This window comes from Leptosomus discolor, chromosome 1 (assembly GCF_034619465.1).
Source record: "Leptosomus discolor isolate bLepDis1 chromosome 1, bLepDis1.hap2, whole genome shotgun sequence".
Taxonomy (NCBI): domain Eukaryota; kingdom Metazoa; phylum Chordata; class Aves; order Leptosomiformes; family Leptosomidae; genus Leptosomus; species Leptosomus discolor.
In genome coordinates this window covers 178,656,680-178,683,388 of record NC_141391.1, presented here as the reverse complement: position 1 = coordinate 178,683,388, position 26,709 = coordinate 178,656,680, and the positions used below count along the sequence as shown (strand labels likewise).

The following is a 26,709-nucleotide window of genomic DNA, read 5'->3' as shown; positions in this document are numbered from 1 at the left end:
CACAATGGGAAAGCAAAGCAGAGCAAAAGCAAAAGCCAATGAATATGTGATATAATATTTCTATTGCCACATCTGCAAAAGGTTCAGTAGATTTAATCCTTATTTACACAAGTGTGAGAGCAAGATATCACCTGCAGACTCCAAAGAGGTCCAATGTGCAGTTGAGCTCCCTCTGTTGGCTCTTTAGAAAGTGAAGTGTATTTAATAACTTCTTTTTTAAAATAATACATCGCATTAGCAACACTAATCTCTGTTTAAAAAACATTTTGCTCCACTACTAAAAAATGTGAACTGCAGTGCTTATTAGAATTGTTGGAATAAACAATGTTTTGTTTATTAACGGTATAATGGGAACAGAGACTAAGAAATTAGTTTTATTTTTGGCTCTTAGAATGGATGTCTAGCGTATGGAAACCCAAATCATCTTGCAGCTCAGTGGTTTATAGGTTCTGAAAGAGAATCTCTGGCTGAGTTTCTTGCACTTTTTCATTCCATACTTTTCAAATTCAAATAATTGGAAAAGGAAACAGATTCATACCTGGTCTGTAGAGAGGCTCTGGTCAAAAATGATTGGTGTGTGCTCTCAGTGAGTGGATGGTTCCAAAGAAGAGCTGTCTTTGGACAGCCAGGTGACGAGATTTGTAAACATGATGTGAGGTCTCAGGGGTGAGGCTGCAGGCAAGATGGAAATGTAGAATCTCCAGCAAATGAAAAATGGATGTGGCAACCCATGTTCATCATTTTGGGGTTGTGTTCTTGGTGATAACTTCTGATAGCCATTGTGTAAGTCTACTGTTTTTTTTCTCAGAGTCAATTTTCTCTATTTCTTTTTCTTCTAGACGTCTGGATGCTAACCACATCAACTATGTGCCCCCCAACTGCTTCAATGGCTTGGTCTCCCTTAGACACCTGTGGCTAGACGATAATTCTTTGACAGAAATTCCTGTCCAAGCTTTTAGAAGTTTACCAGCGCTTCAGGCAATGACATTGGCACTGAATAAAATCCATTACATACCAGACTATGCTTTTGGAAACCTCTCTAGTTTGGTAGTTCTGTAAGTTTTATTGATTGCTTTTTAGACACAATCTCAGCTTCTCTGCAGGGCTTAGACCTCTTTGTGATAAATTACTTGAAGATGCAATGTTTAATTTAGATGTTGCTCGAGACAACCTTTAATAATTAGATATTCCCCTAGTCTCTCCCCAGTTGGCAAGTGATAGGTAATAGGTATATACATGGGTTAAGTGTTTGTCTGTTTTGTCTTACGGTCCTAATATTAAATTGGTATCTTGGGGCTATAAACCTGCGGTTTCCCTTCTACATGTGCACTAGGCTTAGTGATATTCCTTTACCCAGAGGTCAATTTTGTTTGTTGCAGAAAATGTTCTTTTTGAAATATAAATTAAGTTTTCTGGATTGTATAGGTACTACAAACCAAAATTTAAACAAATTGTCTTGGAGAATTAGATTTTTACATCTTCCTACAGTTAAACTAGCATTTGCTAAATCACTTGTTTTGATTGAGCTTGAAGGTTTTCATCTTCAATGAAGAGCTATGTAAGGGAATTAAAAAATCACCCTATCTGGTCAGCAGAACAAACAGGAAGAGACGAATTCTGTGCCCTCTAAGACTAAAGCTGAATGAGGGAAGATTAGAAACAGGAAATGAACTGAAAGCTTTCTGGGTGGCTTGGAAAGAATGCCATCCAGTAGAAAAAGTATGCATTTCCCTTCATAGAAAGTATATGTAGTTTTGTATTTTGTTATGCTTGCATACCAGTTCAGGTAAAGGAAACGTGTGTAGCTCGCACCTAAATCTGGAAGGTAGGCTGTGTAGTGCGGTTTCAGCTTTTTATCTTCTGGGAATGTACCAAGTGGAAAAAATTCTAGACTGGGTGGAGAAATGAAGTGGAGAAGTTATTTCAGGATACTTCGGAAAATGTTTGAATTATTTGAGAGAGAATAATATATTCAAGCTTTACAAGCTGTCTGAAAACAGTCTGTAAGATGCTTAGCATATTTTAGCATATTCTAGCCCCAGTGTAAGCATTGAAGGTGGCACACGCAAGGGCTCTTTATTGACAGTTATAACCACTGTCTCTACCTAGTGCCTAATATATTAAACAAGCATACAGGGCACCAAAAATGGGGGTTAAAAGCTGCCTTGTGCTGCAAAGTCTTTGCCTTCTGTTTATACTAACTATCAATCCCATTCACATTAAAGAGTGAATGGACTTGTCATTTGACTGAGCTTTTAGACTCATCTCAGTAATGCTAAAGACAAGAGATTGTCTCGAACGTTGTTCTCTAGATCCCTACCAGAAATATAGTGATAAGAGGACAGTTAAGAAATGCCAGAGAAAATTATTTCTTTTCATGCCCTGATTGCTTCTGCTCAGTTGAGTTTCCTTAATTTAGATCTCCCTTGCTTATTTCTAATCTTCTGGGCTTCATATTGATTGATAATTGAATCACTCCTCATGATCTGCAACATCTGATATTTTTGGCTCAGCAAAATCTTTGTGTGTGGTTCTGCTTTGTTTCGTTTGCTACTCTATACAGTCTGGCAAATTTTCAACTCAGTACAAAAAATGCATGGTCAATTGGAGCAGGTTTGAAGCTCTGTCATTAAAGATCCAAACATAATTAGAATTTGGAGAGGCACTTTTCATGCTAACTAAAGCATTAAAGGTCAGTGTAGTCATTGAAAAAAAGAAAAAAAGTTTGTTAGGTTTCTTCCTAGGAAAGGAAAAACCCACAGAACATTTGCATTTTGCCATCAGAATCCCTGCCTTTTACAAACAGGTAGACTCAATTTCTGCAGGTTCTGCAGAACATTCAGAGAACCTCTGCGCTTTATTTTCAGAGCAGAATGAAGCATTGAAGGGAAGGTGCCTGGCAGCCCCTCATTCACAGCCCTTCTTGTAAAGTGCCACTCCTGTAGTTTCCCTCCTGTAGTGTCAAGAATAAAATAAAGGGAAAAATCTGCTGAGAAAAGGCATCCTTTCTTAAAAAACAACCTGAAGTGGCTCCAAGTTGTATCTACTCACATTAATGAGCTTCCCTCAGAGTGGGGTTTTTCCATGTCAGTCTAAAAGACTTAAAAATAGGCAGCACTCTGAGCCTCCGTGCAGGGGGTGTGGTTGAAATATAGAACTAAATTGCTTTCAGTTGCTAAACATTTGAGGAAGTAGTTGTTAGTTTTTATAGTTTCAAAGGAAGGCAAGTTACAGAACTTTTAAGATTGGTTATTTAACTCATCTCAGTGAAGCTATGATTTTTTGTCCTGTGGCTTTGTGTCTTCTTTCATTCTGCAAGCCTAATGCCCCTTTCCTGTCTGCCGTATTGTCCACCTCCTCACCTGCTCCTGTTCTGTGCCATACCCTCTAACACCTTCTGAATATACATCTTCCAAATCTACACCTCACACACGGTTTTCAAGGCAGCACGTTAAATAAGCACCACTGAGAATATTTCTACAATTTCCCAGTATTCGATACGCAAACCCCAACGTGGCACTCCAGGATATACCCTTTTAAAGGAATCTAGGTGGTTTTAAAACAAATCTCTTCCATGAAACCAAATGGAAGCCTGCGTGGGTGGGAAGATATCAGGAGGAAGGGGGGAGGGCGGTGGAGGTGCCTCCTATACATGCTCTTGCAAAAGCATGACTTGCATATAATCAGTGCATGCCTGAAAATAAGTTTCTTTTGATTTAACCATCAAAATGTTTTGCTTAAGTCCACTGTGTGCAGTGTGCTTTCCTGACTGTGTGCTTAATGTTCCCCTGCAGACATCTCCATAACAATAGAATCTACTCCCTGGGAAAGAAATGCTTTGATGGGCTCCACAGCCTAGAGACTTTGTGAGTTGACCTCTTATTTGTTTCCTTTTTTTTAGAGTGTTTTCATTAATATTCTGAAAGAATAAAAATAGCCTAAAAGCCAAATGTGTTTTTTGGCTTGCCTAATCGCTACAGGACCTAAGTGATGGTTTACAATGAGTCTATGTAGCAAATCCTATTTTTGACTATAAAATTAGTTTGCCTTTTTAATAAGCATTGTGAATTGATAAATTGTTTGAAGGACAGTTGAAAACTGTACTAAGCATTGAAAAAGAAGTGGCCATTCATGAACGGTTATGTTTGCCTAGTACTATTTATTTGTCTTGTTTAATCAATAAAGCCAGATTGATAAATTGTCACAATGAAAAGCTTTAACATTAACAAACTGCCTTGTCATAGAGGAAGGCTATAAAATTTGATGGTTTTATATTTTTTTGTCACTAGAAAAAAGGAAAGTTCCAGGTAGCCAAATTATGCATGTATTTTACAAGGGGGGAAGAGGACTGTTTCAGTTCTATCCAAGTTTTTGTCCTTAAAGAGCTCTGATAAAGAATAGCACTGTTAAGGACTGGAATTTCCTTACGTTTTCACTGTAGTCTGTTCAGACCAATTAATTTATTTTTTTTTTCTAACAAAAACATAGTTCTACAGAAAAACACCAAACTGGAACGCAGTGCTGAGGGTTAGCGCAAAGTATTTCACTACAGAGTTAGTCAAATAAAGATGTTGTCTGCCGGAGTATCCCACAGACACCAAAAATGCTACAGGGACAGTAAAACTTTGCATGTCCTTCCCCGCAGCACCTGCCGCAGTCAGCTGCATCATTTTCAGAGATTTTAGATATTTTACCCAACCAGGATAGAGGCTAAAAGGCCTGTTAGAAGGGAATGAATAGACAAAGTTTTGAACATCAGTAATGCTAGTCTAAAGGTGCCTATTTGCTTTCTCATCCACAGAACTGTGTACTGCCCACTTTCACGTTTCATTAAGATCAGAAAATACAAAATTAGGGGCTTTTTTTTTGTATCACTGTTTTTGATTACATTGATCCCTTGCCACTGAAGGCAGTTTTACAATTTTGACTTTTAGCCGGCTGTGAGTTGAGAGGAAGTCCCTTAGTGTAGCACCGGAAAGGGGGACGGGAAAGGGAGAAGGAAAATGTAATTGTTTGTTTTGTTTTTTTAAGTGAGATTCACATGGCACTCGGTCAAAAATGGGGAAAAACAGAACAATGGAATAAGTAATTGCAAACCCAGTCGCAGCCACCTGGCATGAGGGAGATGAAAACACAGAGGACAGTCAGGAACCTGGGAATAAGTGTAGGTGCAGCCTCTCCACTGCGACAAGAGAACTTAGCGCTTGCCTCAAGCACAGTAATTGTATACTGTATAGACCGGTTTCCAGATAGTTTCAAGATAATCTAAAGAGATCTCAGTGTAAATGATGGACGCCAGCTTTAAGATCGTTTGTTTGCATCGACGCATGGGTCTGGAAATCACATATCACTGGAGGGCAAAACCAAACCATACATGCCTGTAATCTCTTTTTGTCAATAAGCAAGAGAGAGAGATTTACAAGCAGGAAGGAAAGCCTTGTTGAGTTCAGACAGCAGTTTCCTGCCTGCATTACTTCAGCCTGATACTATTTCAATTTCAATCTATTGTAAACTGTGATTTGTGTTTTGTTTCAAAAGGCTTTTGCTCAAGTTTTTCAGAGTATATTCTTCACAAAGCAGTGCCAGAGAGCACCACAGTGAACTGGCAGATCTCAATTTTAGTCGCAGGTGATTCCTGAATGCTGAAGGATGCACATGTCATGCTGAGGGCAGAAGCAGGCTTATAGTCCACTCAGCCTACCAGAATAAAGTCCAATTACTGTTGAGGTGTGAGCAGTTCCTAAAGCAGGGGTCACTACCCTAGCTAAACTACCATTTTTACAATTTCTGTGGTTAGAAGCATTCTCCATATGAATATTGACAAATCTTAAAGTTAACAGTACAGTTAATGGTAGTGTTGAACTTACTGTATGTTTTCTCACTTGTTTTAGCCAGAGGAAGATATTTCCCAATCATTTTTACCCTCCAAACTCCAGTATCTCTTATTTTTACCACTTAACCGTTGGGAAATACCTCTTTAGAGATTTTTTTCATCAGTGGGAAAAAAAAAAAAAAAAGACTAATACAACTAGGCAGTGAGTCAGAGGCAAATGAAACCTTTATAGTGAGATGTATTAGCCATGTAAAATGCAGCTCAGCATACAAAGCTGTTGAATATTCTGTTTGAAAGGGTTTTTTTCTCCATTAATACTTCCAAGTAATGAAAAGGATGGGCAATTTACAAAACAGCAAATCCTTTAGTAGTGTCTGAATCCACTTACGTTTTCTTTATTGCAGAATAGCTAACATATAATTAAAAATAGGGTGCTGGTAAAAAATAGGAATGATAATGTGCCCTAAATAGAGATTGTTGGAAAACATCCATACACTTTTGAGGATTTCTTGGCTTTTGGCTGTGTGTATTTCTTCAGTGCATGGAAGATGATATTTCATTACAAATGCCAGCAATTCTATGTTATCCGTTATGCAGTGCCTAACATAAATAATAAAATCTATTTTCACACAGAGATTTAAATTACAACAGTCTGGACGAGTTCCCCACTGCTATCAGGACACTAACAAACCTAAAAGAACTGTAAGTACAGAGCTCCTATTAGGAAGGAGGATGTTTTGTCTAGTGTGTGATTATTTTTTTAATGCTGGTGATTTTATCAGTAATCCTTAAAAACTGATATCCTAGGAAAAACTAATAAACATGCCAACATGCATCAGACATCATTTTCAACGTCCAGTTTAAAGCATTCAAGTTCTGACAACTTTTAATTTTATACTGCATTGTGCAAGTGGTTTTTTTCCAGGAACTTCATCCTTGGAATACAGTAAATAATAAACAATTAATTCACTTTGAGTCCCAAATACAATGGCTGGATTTTGCAAACAATCTAGTCTAAGCCTTCTAGTCTAAGAAGAAGAAGGTGTGGCACCCTTATTAGTCCATCAGGTTTAAATGTCTTTATCTTCTTCCCTCCCTCCTCCTCCATTAAGTCAAAGCAGTTTCTTTTCAATATAAATAGTCCTTTGTAATGCTCTAGATAAAACACTTCTGGATGCACAGACATAGTTTGCATTAAAAAAATCAACAATTAAAAGAAACCAACCAAGTTTACTGTAAGAAAGAGCTGAATTATAAAAAAATGAATGGTATTATGTTCATGTCATACACACAACATACACATCAATGCACATATTCAGAATTCTTTGCATTTGAATTATTTACCATGTTACTGGTACCACCCACATAGATTTTTGAAAAAGAAAAAAGGTAATCATATACTAGTTGGACACATTTATACCCCTGCTACATCACAAACTGATCTTGAAGCCGCTTTATGTAGCTACCTGCAATTTTTTCCAAAACAGGGATCCCCAGGCGGTGTTGACTCCAGCTCAGCACCTCCAGTGTCGGCAGAGTGCGGCTCTGGAGGAGGGAGTGGGGCTATGAGTGTCTCAGCCCAACTGTTCTCAGCTGCTGTTATGTCACCTGTTGGCTAAAATAATCAGTATGAAATCCAGTGGCCTCAAAGGGTTGCCTTTTTGCTGACATCTGGAGTCAGTAGCCAAACATAGATAACCCAGGATTGCAGTAAATGCAGTTTGCCCAGTCCAGCAAAGCACCTGATGTGCTTGAGATCACTTACTGGCCCCTGTAGGACCTCCAAGTATCAAACTTACAGTTTCAGATAAGCTCCTAGGTGCGGGAAATCTTTGGACTGTGAAATTGCAACCTGACATCCCAAATCCATCACAGTCCATGAGACCATGTGCTTCGGTGCTTTGTTGGGGCCCTGGAAACCGATCTCATAAGCACGAGGCGTCTTCCCAGAAGGTTGTGCATGCCCTGCTGTTCTCACCCAAGTGGGAGCTGAGGCCCCCAGAGGTTCGGCTCATTGCAGGGCAACCTTAGTAAGGGTGTTTCTGGGTGGGACCTCATTTCTCTCTCAGAGTTTGTGCCTGGACTGAAAACACAGGCTATGGCTGTTTGTCTACAGCTTGGAGGCATCCAAGGAAGCCAGTCAGAGAGCTGGAGATCTGCTGGCAAGTGGCCAGCGAGTCAGGGCTGTATCTGTTTGATGCTACCATTGTCCCAGGTGCCCTGCACTTTGAGGTCTCAGCGGTAGGAGTCATTACCTCTCCAAAGTAAGTGGGTATAGCTGTTACCCAAAGTTAATGCATACGTAATGTTTTCCAGACTGGATTTTGAGGACACCTATAGAAGCATTTTTCCCAGTGTGGCCTTAATACAGTCTTTATACCTAGAAAGATTTTACTGCTTTTTTTGCTCAGTATGTGAACTGACAGGCTGTAAAGTGCCTTCGGTTCAGACAGGGTGTGTCACTTGGGTACATTGTCCCAGGACACAGGCTGCAGCCGTGAGCGCACTCTCTTCCAGCCAGCTCAGAAGTGCTTCAGGCTCTGTGCATAAATGCATTGGAGCCTGCTCTTGGCTGATGATGGGGCTGCTCCTGCACTCTGACTCAAGTCAGAATGGTGATGAGGGGGCCGGATACTGCCCTGGGAATAGTCGTGCCATCTCCTCAGCCTTTCTGCCGTGCAAGGAATCCCCTTCAATACAGACACAAAACCAGTTTGTTTACTACTTCTAGATGAAATGGGATCCTCATATTGCTTAAAGTCTGCATCTGCATGGATGCAATTTTTATTGTATGCAAAAGAATGAGGGATTTAGAGCCATGCTCTGTAGCTCATCAGCAGTAGCACAGTGCCTAAACAAGTAAAACCAATAACGTGGGACCTGTTCAAGTGTGGGCCAAACGCACTTGCATCAGTGAACAATTTGAGGCTTTCTAAATGCATAAATTTAAGCTGGGAAGCCTTTTTCATACCCGACTGAACTAATGGGAGTTTCCCACACAAATCATCATTGTTCTTTTGAAATCTTAGTTGTTTCTTTTGTTTTTCACAATGGAGAATTACTCATATGAATAAAATCCAATAATTAATGATGAGACAAAGATTCGGCCCTCTATCCAGGAAGCACAACTACATTGGATAGTTTGTTCATGTCCACATTTAAAATATTTCAACAAAAAGGTGGTTGTGGGAGGCTCAATACACTACAGTATAAGGTATAAAATCGTTTACTTGATAAACTTATGCAATCCATTATTATCCCAGCAAAAGGAATAGTTGCGGTTTTACAAGTACAGGAGGAAATATAGATACTATTTTATTGTTATTTATTTAATTAGTAATATTTAACTATTAATGTTATTAGTTCATATGTGTGTGTATGTATTTACATTGTATCTATATACATACACACATAGATTCATAGACACTTGACATACAGCTGCAAAGCAGTTTCCTACTGAGCGTATCTGAATTTTAAAATGCCATTTTGCAGTTTACTTCGTCTAAATGGATTTGTTCCCTTAGAAAAGTGCAGAATGCGAGCTGTTTCATTGCTTTTCTTCTCTTTTGCTTTTTTCAGTTCTGTCTTATTGCAGAAAACAAGGACATACTTTTACATACAGACACTTTTCTTATTCCAAACCAAGTTACTGTGCGTTGTGAGTACAGATTGTGCCTTCACTTTTTTTTTTTTCCCACTGTGTAAACCATTTTTCCTTTTATAGGGGATTTCATAGCAATAACATCAAGTCAATACCTGAGCGTGCATTTGTGGGTAATCCATCACTTATTACAATGTAAGTGATCTTTTTGATGACTCTTCTTCTTAGAGAACGTGTAACTACGTGTCATTATTTATGGCTAATTGTCGAATAGCTCTTCTTGCGGGCGTACGGTGTAGCACATCATTGTACAAGCAAACGAGCTCATATCTTTCCAACTTCATGGAAAGAACAGCGGTTTGCATGCCCTGCTTAAGGGAAGCAAGTAGTGGTCTCTGGCCTTTGACCTTTTATTTGAACTATTTCTTCTAAGTCTCTTTGAATTACTGGCAATGCAGAAGCTAGCAAAAATTACTCATGACGGATTCCAGTCTGAGTTCCCAAGGGCTTACATGAGAATGCATTTAATGGGTAAACCCCAAAATAAGAAATTGTAAAATACATGTAAGAAAAATAGTGACTCATCTTGAGCAATATTATTCTGTAAGCAAAAGCAGCATGACTTCAAAAGTGCAAGGGAACCTTCTGAATTGGTGAAGTTCTGACTTCTTCACCTGCTAACCTGCTAACTTAGATTTGTCTCAAATTTGTAACAAAGCTCTTCGTGTTTGGATTTCTATCTCTGCAAACCTGGGAGAAAGAGGGAATATTTTGTTGGCTGGCTTCTGGCTTTAAAACCAAGAAAACAATGACTACGTGGATATTCAAAATGTGAAGTATGGTTGATGGATATACCTTAGTGGGTAAGAAAAGCCTAGACGTGCATCTCTGCTACAACCAGAGGTGCACAGTCTGTGGCTGATGATAGAGAGTTTACTCATTTGCTTATAGTGTAATCATGTAATATATTTAGAATCTTTTAAAATATTTCTCATGTCTTTTTATCCTCTTTTTGCAGACATTTTTATGATAACCCTATCCAGCTTGTTGGAAAATCTGCTTTTCAACACTTACCAGAACTCAGGACTCTGTATGTGTTTACTTTTTCATATTAATTGTCTTTATATATTGCAATATTAGAGTTGTCCCCTACTTCCCTCACCACAATTGTCTTGAAATGATGTTTTCAAATTCTAGGACTTTAAATGGTGCTTCACAGATAACAGAGTTTCCTGACCTGACAGGGACTACAAGTCTGGAGAGTTTGTAAGTGCTGGAGAAGTATTTTTGCTTTGCTTTATTTTTTTGGATACTGACTTATTCTAAACAATGTCCTAAAAAATATATTTGTTTTGCGGTCTTTAAAAAGTCATCTTTTTTTTTCTCTTTTTTTTTTTTTTTTAATAAATACTTTCAACAGGACACTCACAGGAGCACAGATCACTTCTCTCCCCAAATCAGCTTGTGACCAGTTACCTAATCTCCAAGTGCTGTACGTTTCAGTAAGATTATTAACATTACATTAATGCAAGAGATTAATGGACAAATGAAATCATTATGATTTCAAAATTACCCAGTAACTGCTGTTTCTGTGTATCATGTTACTTCTTAGGAATCCAGCTCAGGGAGCGGGCCCCCGCATTACTCAAAAAGTTCACAACCCGCTTATCAGTCAGGATTTCCCATACATCGCTGAAAAAGATAATTACTTTGCTTTTTTTTAGGAAATGGTAAAGTGGTTCTTGATTTTGTTTAAAAAAACAACGGAACTACCTTATTTTCATTCATTCCATCTCTCCTACAGTAGTCTGGGTTTTTTTTCCTCACTGAGGCAGATAATTCAGTGAAGCGAATGGAAAATAAAGTAAGGATTGCCGTTTTGGGTCCGTGTTATGCTCTTCTTTTAGTTTCTTTTCCAACTAGACGTAAGTAGCTGACTAAAATTTTAATAGGCTATTCCTTGGCATAGTTGGAGCATAGTTTTTATACTAAATATCCAATATTATTGTAGCTTGGAAATTTCCTTGGAGTTTGCTTAATCACTAACGAAAGTAATCATTGTGTCCGCTTCTTTGAGAATGAGCCAACAGCACTTTCCTCTATGTATGACATCACTAGGAATGTATTTGGTATTAGCTCTCTGGCCAACATTGAAATAGCACTAATTATAACACATTATTTGAATACCAGTGTGGATGTCATGAACATTTCCAGAAAAAAATTAGGTTTTAGTTGATGGACCCAATATAATCATTTCCAGAATGATAAAAGACAGAATCTGTTGCCAGAAGAAAGTCTGCACACAGACTTAAGTTTAAATATGTCCTGTATTATTCAAAACCAATAAATAATCTCAAAACAGAAGGCAAATAAGTGCTATAGTAATTAATAAATTGTGTAGTTCCTAGTAGAGTGGGCCTGTCCATTGGAAATTCACACTTTCTATTATTGAGTATCACCCTATATTAACAGAGCTGATATTTAAAATGGTGAGGAACCAATTTAACAGCAATTTCACGTACTCAGAGTTCCTCTTTCCCCGTTCCCATGAGACTGGAACGAGCTTGCCAAGCCCACACTTAGGTTTGCACATCAGTTTTACCTGTACCATGAAGTATAACGGTGTGTTGAACCCCACAAGTTACTTGGAAGCTGCAATCTTGAAGGGGCTTCCTGGCTCAGATACATGCTCAAACACTGTAAGCACTAACACTGCTTTGAAAGACAATTCGTGCATCCTACCTAGCCACCAATACTTCCAAATGTGGGTTAATGAACACAGAGGCTTCCTGGGTGTCTGTGCACCTGCAGTAAAGGTGTATGTGAGAATATGGCCCCAGCAGTCCTCAGGAGGCTACCCTCAGCACAGCTGGGTATGCACGTCAACACAGGAACCAAAACCACTTGCCTTCTGCTGCTGCCAAGAATCTCATGTATTAACAAAGTGGGAAAAAATCCTTAAAAATAAACAAGTAAAATATTTCCTGGAGCTCTAACAGAAACTGAGGGGAGAAGAGTTTCAGTTTTATTAGTTTTTTTTCTCCCCATGTGTAAAGAGGGAGTGTCAGCATGTACAAAATTCAGGCTGATAACATACTTTTAAGGAGACCTAAGTCACATGTCTGTGCGTGACAGAATAGCCATAGTCCGCCAGACATACCAAACGTCTTTTACCTTGGCCTAAAAGCCTCCAGCTCACTTGAATTCTCCTCCGTCATGTCTGATTTGGACCACAGAGTACCTGTGAAAAATACAAAAATGGAGGCCATAGTCTCCCCTGCTGTAACAAAAAATATGCACATATTGATGGTAGCCTTTATGTACAGCAAAGGCAGAGTAGAATACCTTAAAAACATGCACAGTCATTACTTGCACCACTTCCACAAATCACATATAGAATAGCCTAAACGCCCCTGTTGGAATAGTAACAGGGACAATAAAATTTTACCAAGGAGGTAAATGGGTGGAGATTAACCAGTTTTAAAGAATTTGAAACAGGAGTGAAAAGAGGTTAGTCTTTTAAGTGATAATATTGGATAACTGTGGAAAAGGACATTTTCCCTAATTATAGGCATAAGCTTTTTTCCTGTATTCTCTTCACTAGCAAATTTCCCATTCAGTTTTCCCGGAGCAACATGTATATTTAGGATGAGACTATTGGGTGGTGGAGGTGGGTGTTTGGTTCCTTTTTTTTCCCCCTCCAATTTCTGCAAATTGCCTGGGCTTGGTTTAAATTAGTTATATTATACTATAAATCAGTCCAGATGTTTCAGTTATTCTGTAATTTGTTGAGTTTTGGCTCAAGTCTTTTTAAGTTTTTTTTACCCCCATGTAGTGATTGATTTCAAAGTTAGTTCCAATATTTTTTTTTAACCATTTCCCTCAGTTATAATGGTCTAAGGATCAGAGGCAATAGTGCTTAATTAAAAGGGTAGAACGAAAAGTTGATTACAATCCATTGTGATTATTACCAGAAAAATACAGGACCTTCTCTGGAAAAATATAAGTATACATATTTAGTAGATTATTTTAAATGGTTTAAATATTTGTCAGAATTAAAACATGATGAATATGAACTCTGTCCCTACAAGCAGATGGCCGATATCGTTACTGTAAAACACTCAGCAGAAGTCTACACTTAAGGCAGGAAACCTTCAGACAATGCAAGGAATTTGCAAATGTAGGATATGGAGTTAATACATCTTCCCTTTTCCCCTCCTCTCTCCTTCTCAGCTAGAAATCAAAATCTGACAGATGAGAGATGATAAGTGAGATTGCACATTTCTATTCTGTGAGTGTGGATAAAACCAAGTTATTTTAAATGGAGCATGAAGGTAGGCAATGAAAGATCTTTTTCTTGTAACGTTACTTTGATGTTAATCTTTTCTCTTCTTTTGTATTACAGGGATCTGTCTTATAACCTGCTGGAGAACTTACCGTGTTTTACTGCATGTAAAAAACTCCAAAAAATGTAAGCATCAAACTACCCTAAAAAAGCCTAAAAAGAAGCATCTATATATGAATGTGTTTGAGCATCATTAACTTGGTTATTGCTGGTCAATTTGGCATATCCCGAATACATAACCTTACACTGTACTGAAGTGGATCATAAACACAATCTAAAACACCCTGAAGTGTCCTCTGAGTGCCTTTGAAACTGAAGAGATTCTTATTGCTGTTTCAGTGACTTGCATCACAATGAAATCAGTGAAATCAAAGCAGACACATTTCGGCAGCTGGTTGCTCTTCGGTCTCTGTGAGTACAGCCCTAACAGCCATTCACCCAGGTTCTCAAAAATATGGGGTATATACTGTCTGCTCACTATATGCCGCAAAACATCCGTGTTTCTGTTTTTCCTCACTTTGATCTTTCATTCATTAGGTCATAACTGTGAAAGGAGAACAAATGTTGTGAAGTTTAGCATCTGCAGCAATGAATTCAAAGATGTAAACTTACAGCTATAAAAGGAAAAGGTGTTATTTCTAAACTTTTCTGATGGAGGTGAAGAGAGATACTGAGCCAGAGCTGATATCTGTTGGCAGGTTCACATAATAATCAGGTCTAGGGAGCCTGAAGTCTTTTTATACAGAACAGTGTCTAAAGAAATAGAGTCCAGTCATGTGTGAGTTTCTAGTTTTCACAGACACACGTGTGCTATCAGAGTAATTTTGCAAGAAATTACTCATGGTTGTAAGTTTTTGCAGGATCTAACCCATAAATTTTTTTGAGTTGCTTTCGGTCTTTTTGATTTTTCAGGGGTGGTGAAGATTGAGATTAGGAAGTTAAGACTATTGACAATGGATTTGCTGTTCTTAGTTATATCATGAGGACCTCTTAGAAGTAGTCCATATAACTCACCCTTCTTTTTGCTGCCTTAGAAGGCTCTGAAGCAGACTGAAAATAACTGCCTCAGGCTATAGAAGGCATTAAGACCTTTTAAGAAAGTTGTCAGTTTAATAACTAACACCATTAACTGACTAACGTAACTCTAAATGGAAAAAAGATCTTGCACTATGAGATATGCAGAAGCTTATTGAAAATATTTGCATGTAATTAATACCTTTTTTATATTTAGGCCTCCTAATCAAGTGTATGAAAACTTCCATATTCACTCAGCGGGTATGTAATTTTCCACTCACTTTTCTTGTAGGGATTTAGCTTGGAACAAAATTAAAATTATTCACCCCAATGCCTTCTCCTCTTTACCATCTCTGATCAAACTGTAAGTATTTGTATATCTTTTACATTCAAATTTTCACATTTTTCTTGCAAGAGCATACAAAAATTTAATAACTTGGTGCCCTAGTGGAAACTGAGGCTTTCTCTATTCTAGTCTTCTGGTCTGTTGAATCCGGATCTAAACACCTGCTTGCTTGTACTTCGCCAGTTCCCATAGGTATAATGGCAAAGCTGCAAACGATACTGTGTAATCGGAGTGATTTGGGCTCCATGAAGAATATCAGGGCATCTGCCTTTCTTCATTCAATTTGTTAGCAGTTTAGTCTCTTGTAGCAGTGAGGAATGTTTCCTGTTTGTTGTGTTTCAGGACTAAGGGATTGGGTTAAAAATTGAGTAAGACATTTTCTAGTACATATCTTTATTTCATCATTCCTCATTTGATGGAGTAATTTTTCAAGCACTCCTCAGTCCTTACTTTTTCCTGCTTCCCACTGTTATTGTGACGCTTCTTTAAGGTGAATCCCTGAGGTGATGGGTGTATGGGGAAGCCATGAAAAAAAAATCCTGTGGAGTCATCCTGCTGCTTGGTTGTTACAAAGACATTTGCTCACAGATAATCCAGTAGCTGCTGGGAAACCTAAATTTGAAAAGGAGTGTTCATTTCTGTCGATGTGCAAAGCCTCCCCTCTGAATGGTGCACTGAAAAATGTCCATAAAGACAATGTTGTCTATGACATCCCTTTTGGGGCCCTCCTCAGAACTTTCCTGCTTTGTGAGGTGAGCAATAAACTGTAGCTTTAGTCAATAGCATAGACCAGTCTGAGAGGGTTAAAGAAAAAAGCCCTTTAACACAGACACACAGTAATGCAGTGTACCAGTGTTTCCTGAAATGCTGGTCTGTAACCCTGGTCTGACTGAAGTCACTGAGCATTTTTGCTATTGCAGTAGGACCAGAAATTCACCTTCAGTATTTAACTATGTTGTGAGCAAGAGGACACACACTAAACCAGATAGGTAAAAGACCAGTCCGTCAACATACTTTATTTTATGTCTAGCCCTCAGGTCTCAGTAGATAGGCCAAGAGACGGGAACTTTGCTTTACAGCCTTGGGCATAAAAGCATTTTGGCAGCATCAGTCTCCCCTTCGTCCTCCTTCTTGACTGTTGACCATGTTAAGTATTGCAGTGTAGATAATTGTGAAGAGGATTGAAAAGATTTGTAGAATAAATGGAAGAGAGGGAGAAATAGAGAACAGAATACCTCTGGACTTCCCCCTCTTTGATTACTTTATCATATCTCCTTGATCACTGGCACTTTTTCGTTCACCTGTTTTACTTTCCTCGAGTTACATATCTGTGTTAATCTGCATGGTCTTCCCTCAGCTCCTCAGACAAACCTCATCGTAGAACTGTCACCTTCATCTGCTCCAGCCCAGACCTGTCCTACCCTGAAACCCACACCTTCCCCGTACACCTGACCTGCTCCCTGTGGAGCTTTCAGGGCAGCCGAATCTTTTAAACTGTGGGAAGCTGTTCTGGTACTGGATCCCTTTAATTCAAACAATCTAATGAAGAGATCTTAAATTCATCTACTAGTCTCAAAACTGGAACTATGAACGTTTGGAGTCAAAATCTGGCAAGAGAGACTTAGCTAACTGCTAGATATTCATTTTAGCTTTCTGCTTAGGCACATAGGTGCATACCCCTGAGTGGTGCTGCAGCTTTGCTCTGCTGTCTGGGGCCTCTGTTTGATGCAGTCATTTTCGATTGAGTTAGAAAAGTTTAACCTGTTTTTCCAACGTGACATTTCTAGTGCTGAAGGAAAAAAATGAAAACCCGTAAGCTGATTTTTATTTGCTGTTATGCAGGGATGTGTCATCCAACCTTTTGTCCTCTTTTCCTGTGACGGGGCTACATGGTTTAACTCACTTAAAATTAACAGGAAATCATGCCCTACAAAGTTTGATATCATCTGAAAATTTTCCAGAGCTCAAGTGAGTATATCATTAAAACTAATAAGCCACATTTGTGTTCATGTGCAATGGAAGGTGTGTCAGTGTGTAACGCATGTTACTTCGTATTGTCAGTCTTTGATCTGTGCTATTAAAACTAAAGCAAATATGATAAAAATGATAGACTTCTTTTATTATGCTCACTTTTAACTGAAGAAACTATGGAGGGTTTTGAAATACTAACCCCAGTACTTGCTTAATACAGCCCACATCTGCTTCCTGGTGATACGTTTCAAAAGCTGTTAAAACAATATTGCTAGCAGCTTAGTGATATGTGCTGCTTCTACTGGATTGTGCTTACAGAGCTTCCATTATATTTAATGAGAACACAGCAAATATCAAGGGAAGAATATACTCCTGAAGTTCCAAAATATTTGACCTCTTTTGTTTGAACATGTTTTTTCTGTAATCTTTTGATTAAGATTCAGATTATACTTTGCTATTATTACTAAAACATTTTGATGCTAGTAATTTTCTGCTGGATGCTCTGTGATACAGGAAGGAAATGTTCTCTAGAGATCATTTGCAGATTTGCCAGTCACTGGATGACCACAGAGAAATCACAGTAAAGAGAGTTTTACCTCTGACTAGGGTATTTGGGAGTGTCTCCTAACACTCCCTTGATTTTCATATTTTAATTAGAGGATGCCAAGTGCAAGATATGTTTTTTCCACTTTTTACTGTAAAACATTTGATATCATAAAATTTGAAACAATTAAACAGTGTGCACATAGTTACAGAATCACAGAATGGTTGAGGTTGGAAGGGACCTCTGGAGATCACCTTATCCAAACTCCGCTGCTCAAGCGGGATCTGGGGCCAGTTGCCCAGTGACCAGACAGCTTTGGAATATCTCCAAGGATGGGGACTCCACCCTTATGTCTTCACTAGATTTGCCTTTTGCACTGGAAAAGTCCCATGAGTCTTAGCAGGCAGACAACTCAAGGAGATGTTACAACTAACTAAAAGGACTGGAGTGTTATCAATAATGGAGTCATGAGTACAAGTGTGGCACTGACTAAAGCTCTGCATACAGCACTGGAGGGATCCACACTGGAACAATTCTATGACAGCCTGTTAACAGGCTGCCCGTAAAGGTTGTAGAAGCCCCATCCCTGGAAACATTCAAGGCCAGGTTGGATGGGGCTCTGAACAACCTGATCTGGCCGAAGATGTCCCTGCTCACTGCAGGGGGGGTTGGACTAGATGACCTTTAAAGGTCACTTCCAACCCGAACTATTCTATGATTCTAATATAAACTGAGAGAAGAGCTGCAAAAAATGGTTCCAAGGTTAGGAAGCAATGCCTTAAAAGTCTTTATAAACCCCATATTTGTAGTTTGTCACAGGGAGATTAGTCAGTGACTTCAGGACAGTGTATGAAACTACTTTATAACATAAACATTCAAAGTTCTAGAGGCCTTACACCTCTCTTACACTAGAGACCTTGAGATGGGTCTCAGAGGTCAAGAAGCAAGTACCGTAAGAAATCATGAATGGTTGAGGCTGAGCTTCTGCCATAATTTTTCTGCTCTTACTGTCTTTGCCCACATGTTGGGGCAGGTGGCAACTCTAAAATACCTGAAGGTTCTTTAGAAGAATGTAAACACAAGAAAATGGATTACTCCAACACAGCAAATATATAGTGATGCATATACCATGGGCTAGAGGCATAACAGGTGCTGCAGTAGTCCTGGAATAATCCACTATTCAACTGAACTATGTATAACTAAGATTTTTTACTTCTTTTATCAAAATGATATGATTTTTCCACCAGTAAAATTACGTACATTGCTGAAATACAACTACAGTGTATTTAGCCTGGGTAAGTAGTTAACAAGGATATGTCAGGCAGTAGCTTAAGTCTTAAAAAAAGGTATAAAAAGTATGATTAATAGATTTAGAGCTGATTAACATCTGTAAGAACAATTTATATCCAGTCAGGAGAGAATAGGGTAAAATCCTGACCTGGAGTGTGCAGGACTTTTACCATAAATCAAAATGAGGCCAGGACTTCACACAGGATCACTGCACGGATAATGCATGAAGCACCAAACTTGAACGAAAATCTAAAACAAAATGAAATTTCACCTTTTGTAATTGTTGGAACTAGACACTGCTTACAACATTAAAGAGAAATTCCAGTATAAAAGCTTCCTGCTCATCTGAATGGGTCGTTGCTGTTCAATACACAGACACATCAAAGAGCTGAGCATCCTCTGCCCCACCTTCAGCAATGGCATGAGAACACTCTACAGAGCTGAACCCAGCCTGCTATGGCAAGCTTTGAGGAAGTAAAGCCCAGCTGCCAGCCACTCCTTCCTTCTTTATCTGATGCTTTGATTCAGCGCTGTAAAGAACTCAGTGATTTGCTCCATTCATCGTAACTGTGCCTTCGCATTCACCATCAACCCCACACCTTTGTGAGGTGGAAAATGACCTTGTGTTCTCTGCAGTTTAATCTAACAGAAAAAAAAAAAAAAAAAGAGGCATTCATTGCTGCAGAAGAAAGATTATCAAGGATACAGATATCATCAGTAAGATAGGCAGTATATAAAAATAAATTCAGCCAGTGTTTCTAAAAGAGTTTAATTTGACAAAGTCAAAAACTAATCACCTACATCAAATAAAGGCCAGCCATAAAAAGGACTGCTTCCTTTTGGAAGTATGGCTGTAGCTTTTGCAAGAGAGAAATTCGTGTCACCAAGAAGAGCTGATACTAATTTCTCTGCATTGCGAAGTGTGTTTTGTCCTCCATGTTCTGGGTCCCAGTCATTCTGTGCAATTATGTTTTGCACACAGATTCAGAAGCGTTTGCCAGTTTGAGGCCTATATGTATAACCTAGTAACGCAGGGGGGGAGAAAAAAAAACAAAAAACAGCCAACACAAAAACTGTTCAGGTTTAAGAAGTGATGCTAGAAAGACATACAGAGAGGATAAGAAAAGGGAGTCTTGCTCTTTAAAAAAAGTGGTGGGGTTTTTTTGGCTACTTCGTCAAAGTAGTGGACCAGTACAGTGTGATAGAGCCACATTTCCAGTGTATGACGGCCAGCAGGCTGTTAGAAGCGCAACAGCATCTGGAAATCTGTCATCACTGATCACACAGAGCTGTTTGAATAACCAGAGAATATATTTCTGTTAGTCACTTGAGCCTAATACCCCCTAGCTGTTCATTTCCCCAGCTGTATCAATGTCTTCCAAAAGGTCTGAAGCCACAAGTTGCAGTGATCCCCTTGCAGAACTGTCAGTGTTTCTTTTTGTAAGTTTTTTTGGTTGTTTGTGGGGATCTTTTTCAGAAGACGGGTATTTCTAGTTGGGGGTTCGGTTTGGCTTTAGCCCAGGTGCCTAGCTATGGGTTAGTCTAGTAGTCTATGGGTTTAGTAATAGTTTATTTAAGAAGGCCTGCTGGGAAATGTGTTCCAAAATGCTTAACTGAGATAATATTCTTATTTTAAAAGGTGGCATGCACAGAAATGAGTTAGAAATTAAATATTTAAATCTGCTGGCATGAAGTTGCTTGATAGTTATATCTTGGTTATCTTGTACTTTTGTTGGAGTACCTTAAAAATACCTTATGTAGCTTTTTGTATTGGTTACAAGGGTACAGATTATTGTTGCTAATTTCCAACAGAAATTATAAGTATATAGAATCTAAATGGCCCAAAATGCACTAATTTAAAAATCACTTTAGAGCTTTGGGTTCCATTTGTTCCCCTTTGTACCAAGCTTTTGGCTAGCGCGCAAGTTTAAGTCCTGTTGGCACCAGGCCTGATTCAGACTGATTTCTTTGCAGATTTCCCAGGGGGTTAGAGGTTGCTTGGAACGCTCATTATGTTAATTTACATTATTAACCTGTTGAAAGTAATCTGATAGTAGAACCTAGTTCTATTTTATTCCTTTTAAGTCAGAATAACTTCTAATCACCTCTTTATCTTTGAATTTTTTGGTTTATTGGGCTTTTGGAATTAAGGTGATTGTGTTTACTATGTACTATTGGCAAACTGCGCAAATGAAATCTCTGCTTCCAAAGCATAAAATATATCTAAGGAATAAAAGAAGTAGTCTATAAAACCTGAAAATACGTAGCTCTTCCATGCTGCCCCAGAATTTGCACATCCCCAAAAGAATCAAATTCAAAACATAGGGGAAATGAGCCATTTTCTGACAAAAGAAACCCTCAAAATCATTGAAACTCACTGATCTATACTCAGTTATATGTTAGGAATACCAATGATCTTTAAAGAGTTAGGAATGAGCATCTGGTGTCCTGCAATGACCGTCGTCATTTCTAAGATGATTAATAAAGTAAAAACTTTTCCTCGATGACGTCTGTTCTCACACACAGTGCCTTTCTGATTCATTCACCTTTTGGTTTAGAACACTGCTTTCTCGATCTGTGCACCAAAGACAATCTCCTTTTTGCCATTTTACTGTGAAAAGAGTTGGATGTGGAAAGACGTGGATAAAGTTTGAATTCCAAAAGTTCTCATACTCCCAAAACTGGAGAAATTCCCTTTGGGAAGTGATGTGTTGGTTTTGCCGGTTAGACAGGAAGATGCAGTTATGATCTTTGGATCTGCTTTTTCAAAAGAAACTGTTAAGAAAGTAACATGGAGCAACTGTTGAGTTACACTGTAATATCTTTCAAAATCATAAAATAGAAAATACAGCTGTAAGTGTAACATTCAGTCAATGGTAAGGCACGTATCACCCATTTCCGTATCTCCCATGAAAATCCAAAACCCAATGAAAACTTCATTGTGCCTTCACTAAAATTTGTCCATAAATCATCTGCATTTCTGATGCGGAATTTTATTTGAGTACTCATTTTGTATTATCATGGCTGATTTTTACCCATACATACTTTTACTTTCAGTCATGGTTGTTTAAACAAGTTCCTTTGTGCTAAGGGTAGAGCAGCAGTACAATCCAGTAACTCCGGTGCTAAACCAGTATCATGGCATGCTTCCTTATTCTTCTGCAGGGTCATGGAGATGCCTTATGCTTATCAGTGCTGTGCCTTTGGAGCTTGTGAGAGCCACTACAAAATCTCCAGCCAATGGAACAAAGATGAGAATAGCAGCGTTGATGATTTTCACAGGAAGGATGCTGGGTTCTTACAAATTCAAGGTAATCATCATCTTTGGCTTTTAAGTCTACCTGAAGGCTGTGAGCAGCCTGTGATGTTAAACAAATCCAAAACTCTTACAGACACAGAGGCAGCCTCTCCCTCTCTCTTGCCCGATAATATGTTACTCAAGCATTCTTATGGTTAGCAAACTCATTTTTTCAGGTCTGACTTTCAAAAAAATCTCACTCACTCATCATTCCATCCAAATAATGACTATAATAATGTGGAAGTTAAGTTTTCCCTTTATGTGAGAGACAGGGAAGTGGTGCTAGTATGGAACCCCATACAAGACCAGGCCAGCAAAGATCCAGTTTCTTGCCAGCCTTGGAAGCAGCAGCGCATCCTTGATTCTCCTGCTGTCCACATGCTTCAGGATGAGTCACAGAGCTTATGTGGCTAATTCGGCATAGCTGCTGCTATTTTTTCCTAGCACTTCCTGGCTAGCAGAGAGTGCACCTGCACTCCAAAACAGAAGACTACTGTATTTTTCTTCCTCTTCAGCACAAGGTCTGTTACTTGACCTGTTACGTAGGTGCACACGTACGTGTTATACCATCCTGCTGCTTTCTGTGCTATCTCCGCTTCTGGATCCAGAAAGTCTCAGAGTTCAGGGCTAGCCCCAGCAAGAACAGAGCCAAAAATACATGGTACAGCAATGACATAAGAAACACAGAAAAACTTGTGGTAATTCATAGTAGTCTGGCACAACAGCAGAATTTGTATTTTAAACTCTTTCCTAGGCAGTCATCACACTGAAAATTAGGTAATAGAGAATGTACCTGTAAGCAATTATTTTCAGAGAAGTGATTGTGCCAACTGTTTAAATAATCTTGGGTACAGTAATTCAAAACTAAGCAGGCATACTTCTGCTTCTGCTCACAGTTTGGCAGGCAAAGGGACAAGACCAGGCCTTAAATGCCACAGACATGTTTGCAATTTGTACTAAAAGTTTTCCTGAAAATTGCAGTATCGCATCTGGGTATTTTCTCCCCTGCAGATGAGCGTGACTTTGAAGATTTTTTTCTTGACTTTGAAGAAGATTTGAAAGCTCATCATTCAGTGCAATGCTCACCTTCTCCAGGTATGAAATTGCCAGACAGATAGGAATCCAAGCACAGTATTACCTGGATATTCTATATGCAGAACAAACTCTGAATTTGATACTAGGACAGTAACATGATCGTTTCGATTAATTTGAGTGTAACAAAAGTTTTAACCAGTCCTCAAGCAGATCCTCACACCATGCTCCTTTTCACAGGAATTGATCCCCTTATCAAGGGAATGAGAGAGCAAAGACTCTGTTCTACCAAGACACAGATGATAAAGGGGAGCAGAATTTTTGCTCGCTCAGTCTTTAGCAAAGCTAAAGTAATTCTTCTGAACTTCACTGAGTTATTCTACGCTTGAGCTTCTTGAACAACACAGTTTAGTTCAACGTCTAGGAAATACCAAACACTACCATACTGAGGCACACCATCCATCACAAAGCCATCACTGTCATCTTCTTTGTAGAATGGTGGTGCATCCCTGGCTTCGCAATGTGGCAGAAAGGAGAAAGAAATACATTGATGGAATTGCAAAGCTACAGGCCACCAATTCCACTGAAAGTTTTCTTTAAGGCAAGGAAAGAAACATGTCTTTGGAAGGTCTCTTCTAGTGTTAAGAGCCATGGTCATAAGTTTTGTTTGCTTCATTCATCATTTTCCCTAGCCGTTCTTTCATTGTGAAACATGAACAAAAAAAATCCCAAGTGACGACTAGTACTTCAGCATTCATTCCAAGCGAAGATTCTGGTTTGTAACAGCAAATAATAATAAACTTTAAAAGTTATGTAGAGAGGAATAGAAAAGGCAGGAAGACAAGTAATTTGGAACTATTTGGCCATCGCATAGTCTCCTGTGGCCTAAATATAACTGCTGAGTTCAGGAAAACATCACTGTCTTCAAGGTAAGTGATCACCAGACCCAAGAGAAAATTGAGCTTCCATGCTGATCTTTCAAACGGTGTCTTAGAACAACTTGCAAACTGACACAATAGACACTTATGCCTGATTGGTGCCCCAGCTGTAGTCATATGGAATGCATCTCAGCTGCCGGGTTTGTGTCTTCCTGGAGAAGTACAGACCACTGTGAAGGACTTGCTTTCACAGCTGGCTCGTACCAAGATAAATAATGTTTCTCAGAGTGCAGAGCATTCAGCTTCAACCACACAGCATATGCATCTCAATTCTATGAGAATACAGAGCAGGAACAGGCTGCCCAGAGAGATTGTGGAGTCTCCTTCTCTGGAGACATTCAAGACCCGCCTGGACGTGTTCCTGTGTGACCTACTCTAGGTGGTCCTGCCCTGGCAGGGCGGTTGGACTGGATGAGCTTTTGAGGTCCCTTCCAGTCCCAAACATTCTCTGATTCTGTGTGATTCTGTGTGACTTCAGCCACAGATCATCAGAATCCTCTCCAAAAAAGGCAGCACTTCCAAATGCAAAGACAGCCTCAATTTTCTCGGACTGTGTCATGACATGTTATAAGGTAGCCAAAGAACATTTGTCCATATCCATTACATCACACTTCACTAGGACTGGTTAGCAACCTGTCCTAGTTTAGTGAGAGGTATCTTTTTCAGCTTTTTTTTCACACACTGACAAACATCACAGCATTTCTTGAAACTACAGATTGGACATTCAACAGTACGCTTGTACTGCTAGGCACAAAAAGAAACCCATAGACTATTCGGGTTGAGGAACAGAGACTCAGTGCACCAGTAAGGCAACATGCAACATGCACTTAGCAGTGTGTTGTCAAGGTCTTGGATTAATCCAAAGGAAACTTACTGCTTGGCCGTGCTAAGAACATGCAAGAAGCATGAAATTTAATGTCTTAGAAGGCACAAAATTATTTTTTAGTTTACATGGGTTTCCCTTGCCCTTTTTATTTTGTCATTTCAGGTCCCTTCAAACCATGTGACCATCTGTTTGGTAGCTGGCTGATCAGAATTGGAGTGTGGACCATAGTGGGTTTGACCTTCATTTGCAATGCACTGGTGTCTGCTACAGTTTTCAGATCTCCACTGTACATGTCTTCTGTAAAACTTTTGATCGGTTTAATAGCTGTTGTAAATGCCTTGATGGGTCTGGCCAGCGGAGTACTGGCTAGCGTGGATGCATCAACTTTTGGTAGCTTTGCTCAGTACGGAGCACAGTGGGAAAGTGGAGTTGGTTGCCAAATAACTGGCCTTCTCTCCATTTTTGCTTCAGAGACTTCCATTTTCCTCCTTACCCTGGCTGCACTTGAACGTGCATTCTCTGTAAAGCATGCTACAAAGTTTGAGACAAAATCCTCCATTGCTAGTGTAAAAATTGCCATTTTCTTTTGTTTTATGTTGGCACTAATCATTGCAGCGATACCACTCCTTACTGGGAGCGAGTATGGGGTTTCTCCGCTTTGTTTACCACTACCATTTGGAGAACCCACTGCGATGGGCTACATGGTGGCACTGGTGTTGCTGAACTCCCTGTGTTTTCTGGTAATGACTATTGCTTATACAAAGCTCTACTGTAGTTTAGAAAAGGGAGAACTAGACAACATTTGGGATTGCTCTATGGTCAAACATATAGCCTTGCTACTTTTCACTAATTGCATTCTTTATTGCCCTGTGGCATTCTTATCTTTCTCCTCCTTACTAAACCTCACCTTTATCAGCCCAGAGGTGATTAAGTCAATACTGCTAGTGATTGTCCCACTGCCTGCATGTCTAAACCCACTCCTTTATATACTTTTCAATCCACACTTTAAGGAGGACTTGGGAAGTCTGCGAAAGCAAACTTTGTTATGGAGGAGGTCAAAACATGCTAGTCTGATCTCTGTGAATTCAGAAGACATAGAAAAACAATCTTGTGACTCAACACAAGCATTGGTAACCTTCACAAGTGCCAGCATATCATATGATATGCCTACCAGCAATTCACTAATGACATCGTCTTATCAAATGACAGAAAGCTGCAATCTCTCATCAGTCGCATTTGTTTCATGTCGCTAGTTTCAGTGGCAGTACAGAAAATATCTATGTTTACAAAATTTTTAATCCCGAAAGGAAGTATGGCTCTGTGTGTGTACAAGCTAGAGAGCACCTCTGAACTGTTGTTACACACATCAGAAAACAGACAATGGCAAAACTTGCAGCAGGCTGAATATCCAATACTTGAGCCTTCTCAGCCTGCTTCCAAAATGCTGGGATGAAGAGAGAAACTGAAAGCTGCTGCAGTTTGTGCAGTTCTATTAGCTGCTCTCTTTTAAAGTAGCACTGCTCAGAAAGGGCATCAGTTGGTCAAGAGCACAAATACAGCACGTTAAATTGGTAAGATATTTTTTCAAAGCATTATCTGATACAGTTTGTTTTCAGGGGTTGGGTTTTTTTTTTCCTGTTTATTGTAATTTCGGTTTAATAACAGGTTTTT

The 26,709-nt window shown here is 39.1% G+C and overlaps 1 protein-coding gene across 1 annotated transcript in view; it reads left to right on the top strand.

Moving 5' to 3' along the window:
* The window catches only part of LGR5 (leucine rich repeat containing G protein-coupled receptor 5), a 91,860-nt gene extending 65,569 nt beyond the window's left edge, over positions 1-26,291 (top strand). The window contains exons 5-18 of the mRNA XM_086471744.1: positions 840-1,055; positions 3,795-3,866; positions 6,467-6,535; positions 9,558-9,629; positions 10,453-10,524; positions 10,632-10,700; positions 10,855-10,926; positions 13,840-13,905; positions 14,119-14,190; positions 15,086-15,157; positions 16,982-17,107; positions 22,110-22,255; positions 23,254-23,337; positions 25,201-26,291. Of these exons, the coding sequence (XP_086327870.1) occupies positions 840-1,055; positions 3,795-3,866; positions 6,467-6,535; positions 9,558-9,629; positions 10,453-10,524; positions 10,632-10,700; positions 10,855-10,926; positions 13,840-13,905; positions 14,119-14,190; positions 15,086-15,157; positions 16,982-17,107; positions 22,110-22,255; positions 23,254-23,337; positions 25,201-26,291 (2,299 nt within the window). The remainder of the gene's footprint in view (positions 1-839; positions 1,056-3,794; positions 3,867-6,466; positions 6,536-9,557; positions 9,630-10,452; positions 10,525-10,631; positions 10,701-10,854; positions 10,927-13,839; positions 13,906-14,118; positions 14,191-15,085; positions 15,158-16,981; positions 17,108-22,109; positions 22,256-23,253; positions 23,338-25,200) is intronic.
* Positions 26,292-26,709: the final 418 nt, after the last annotated feature.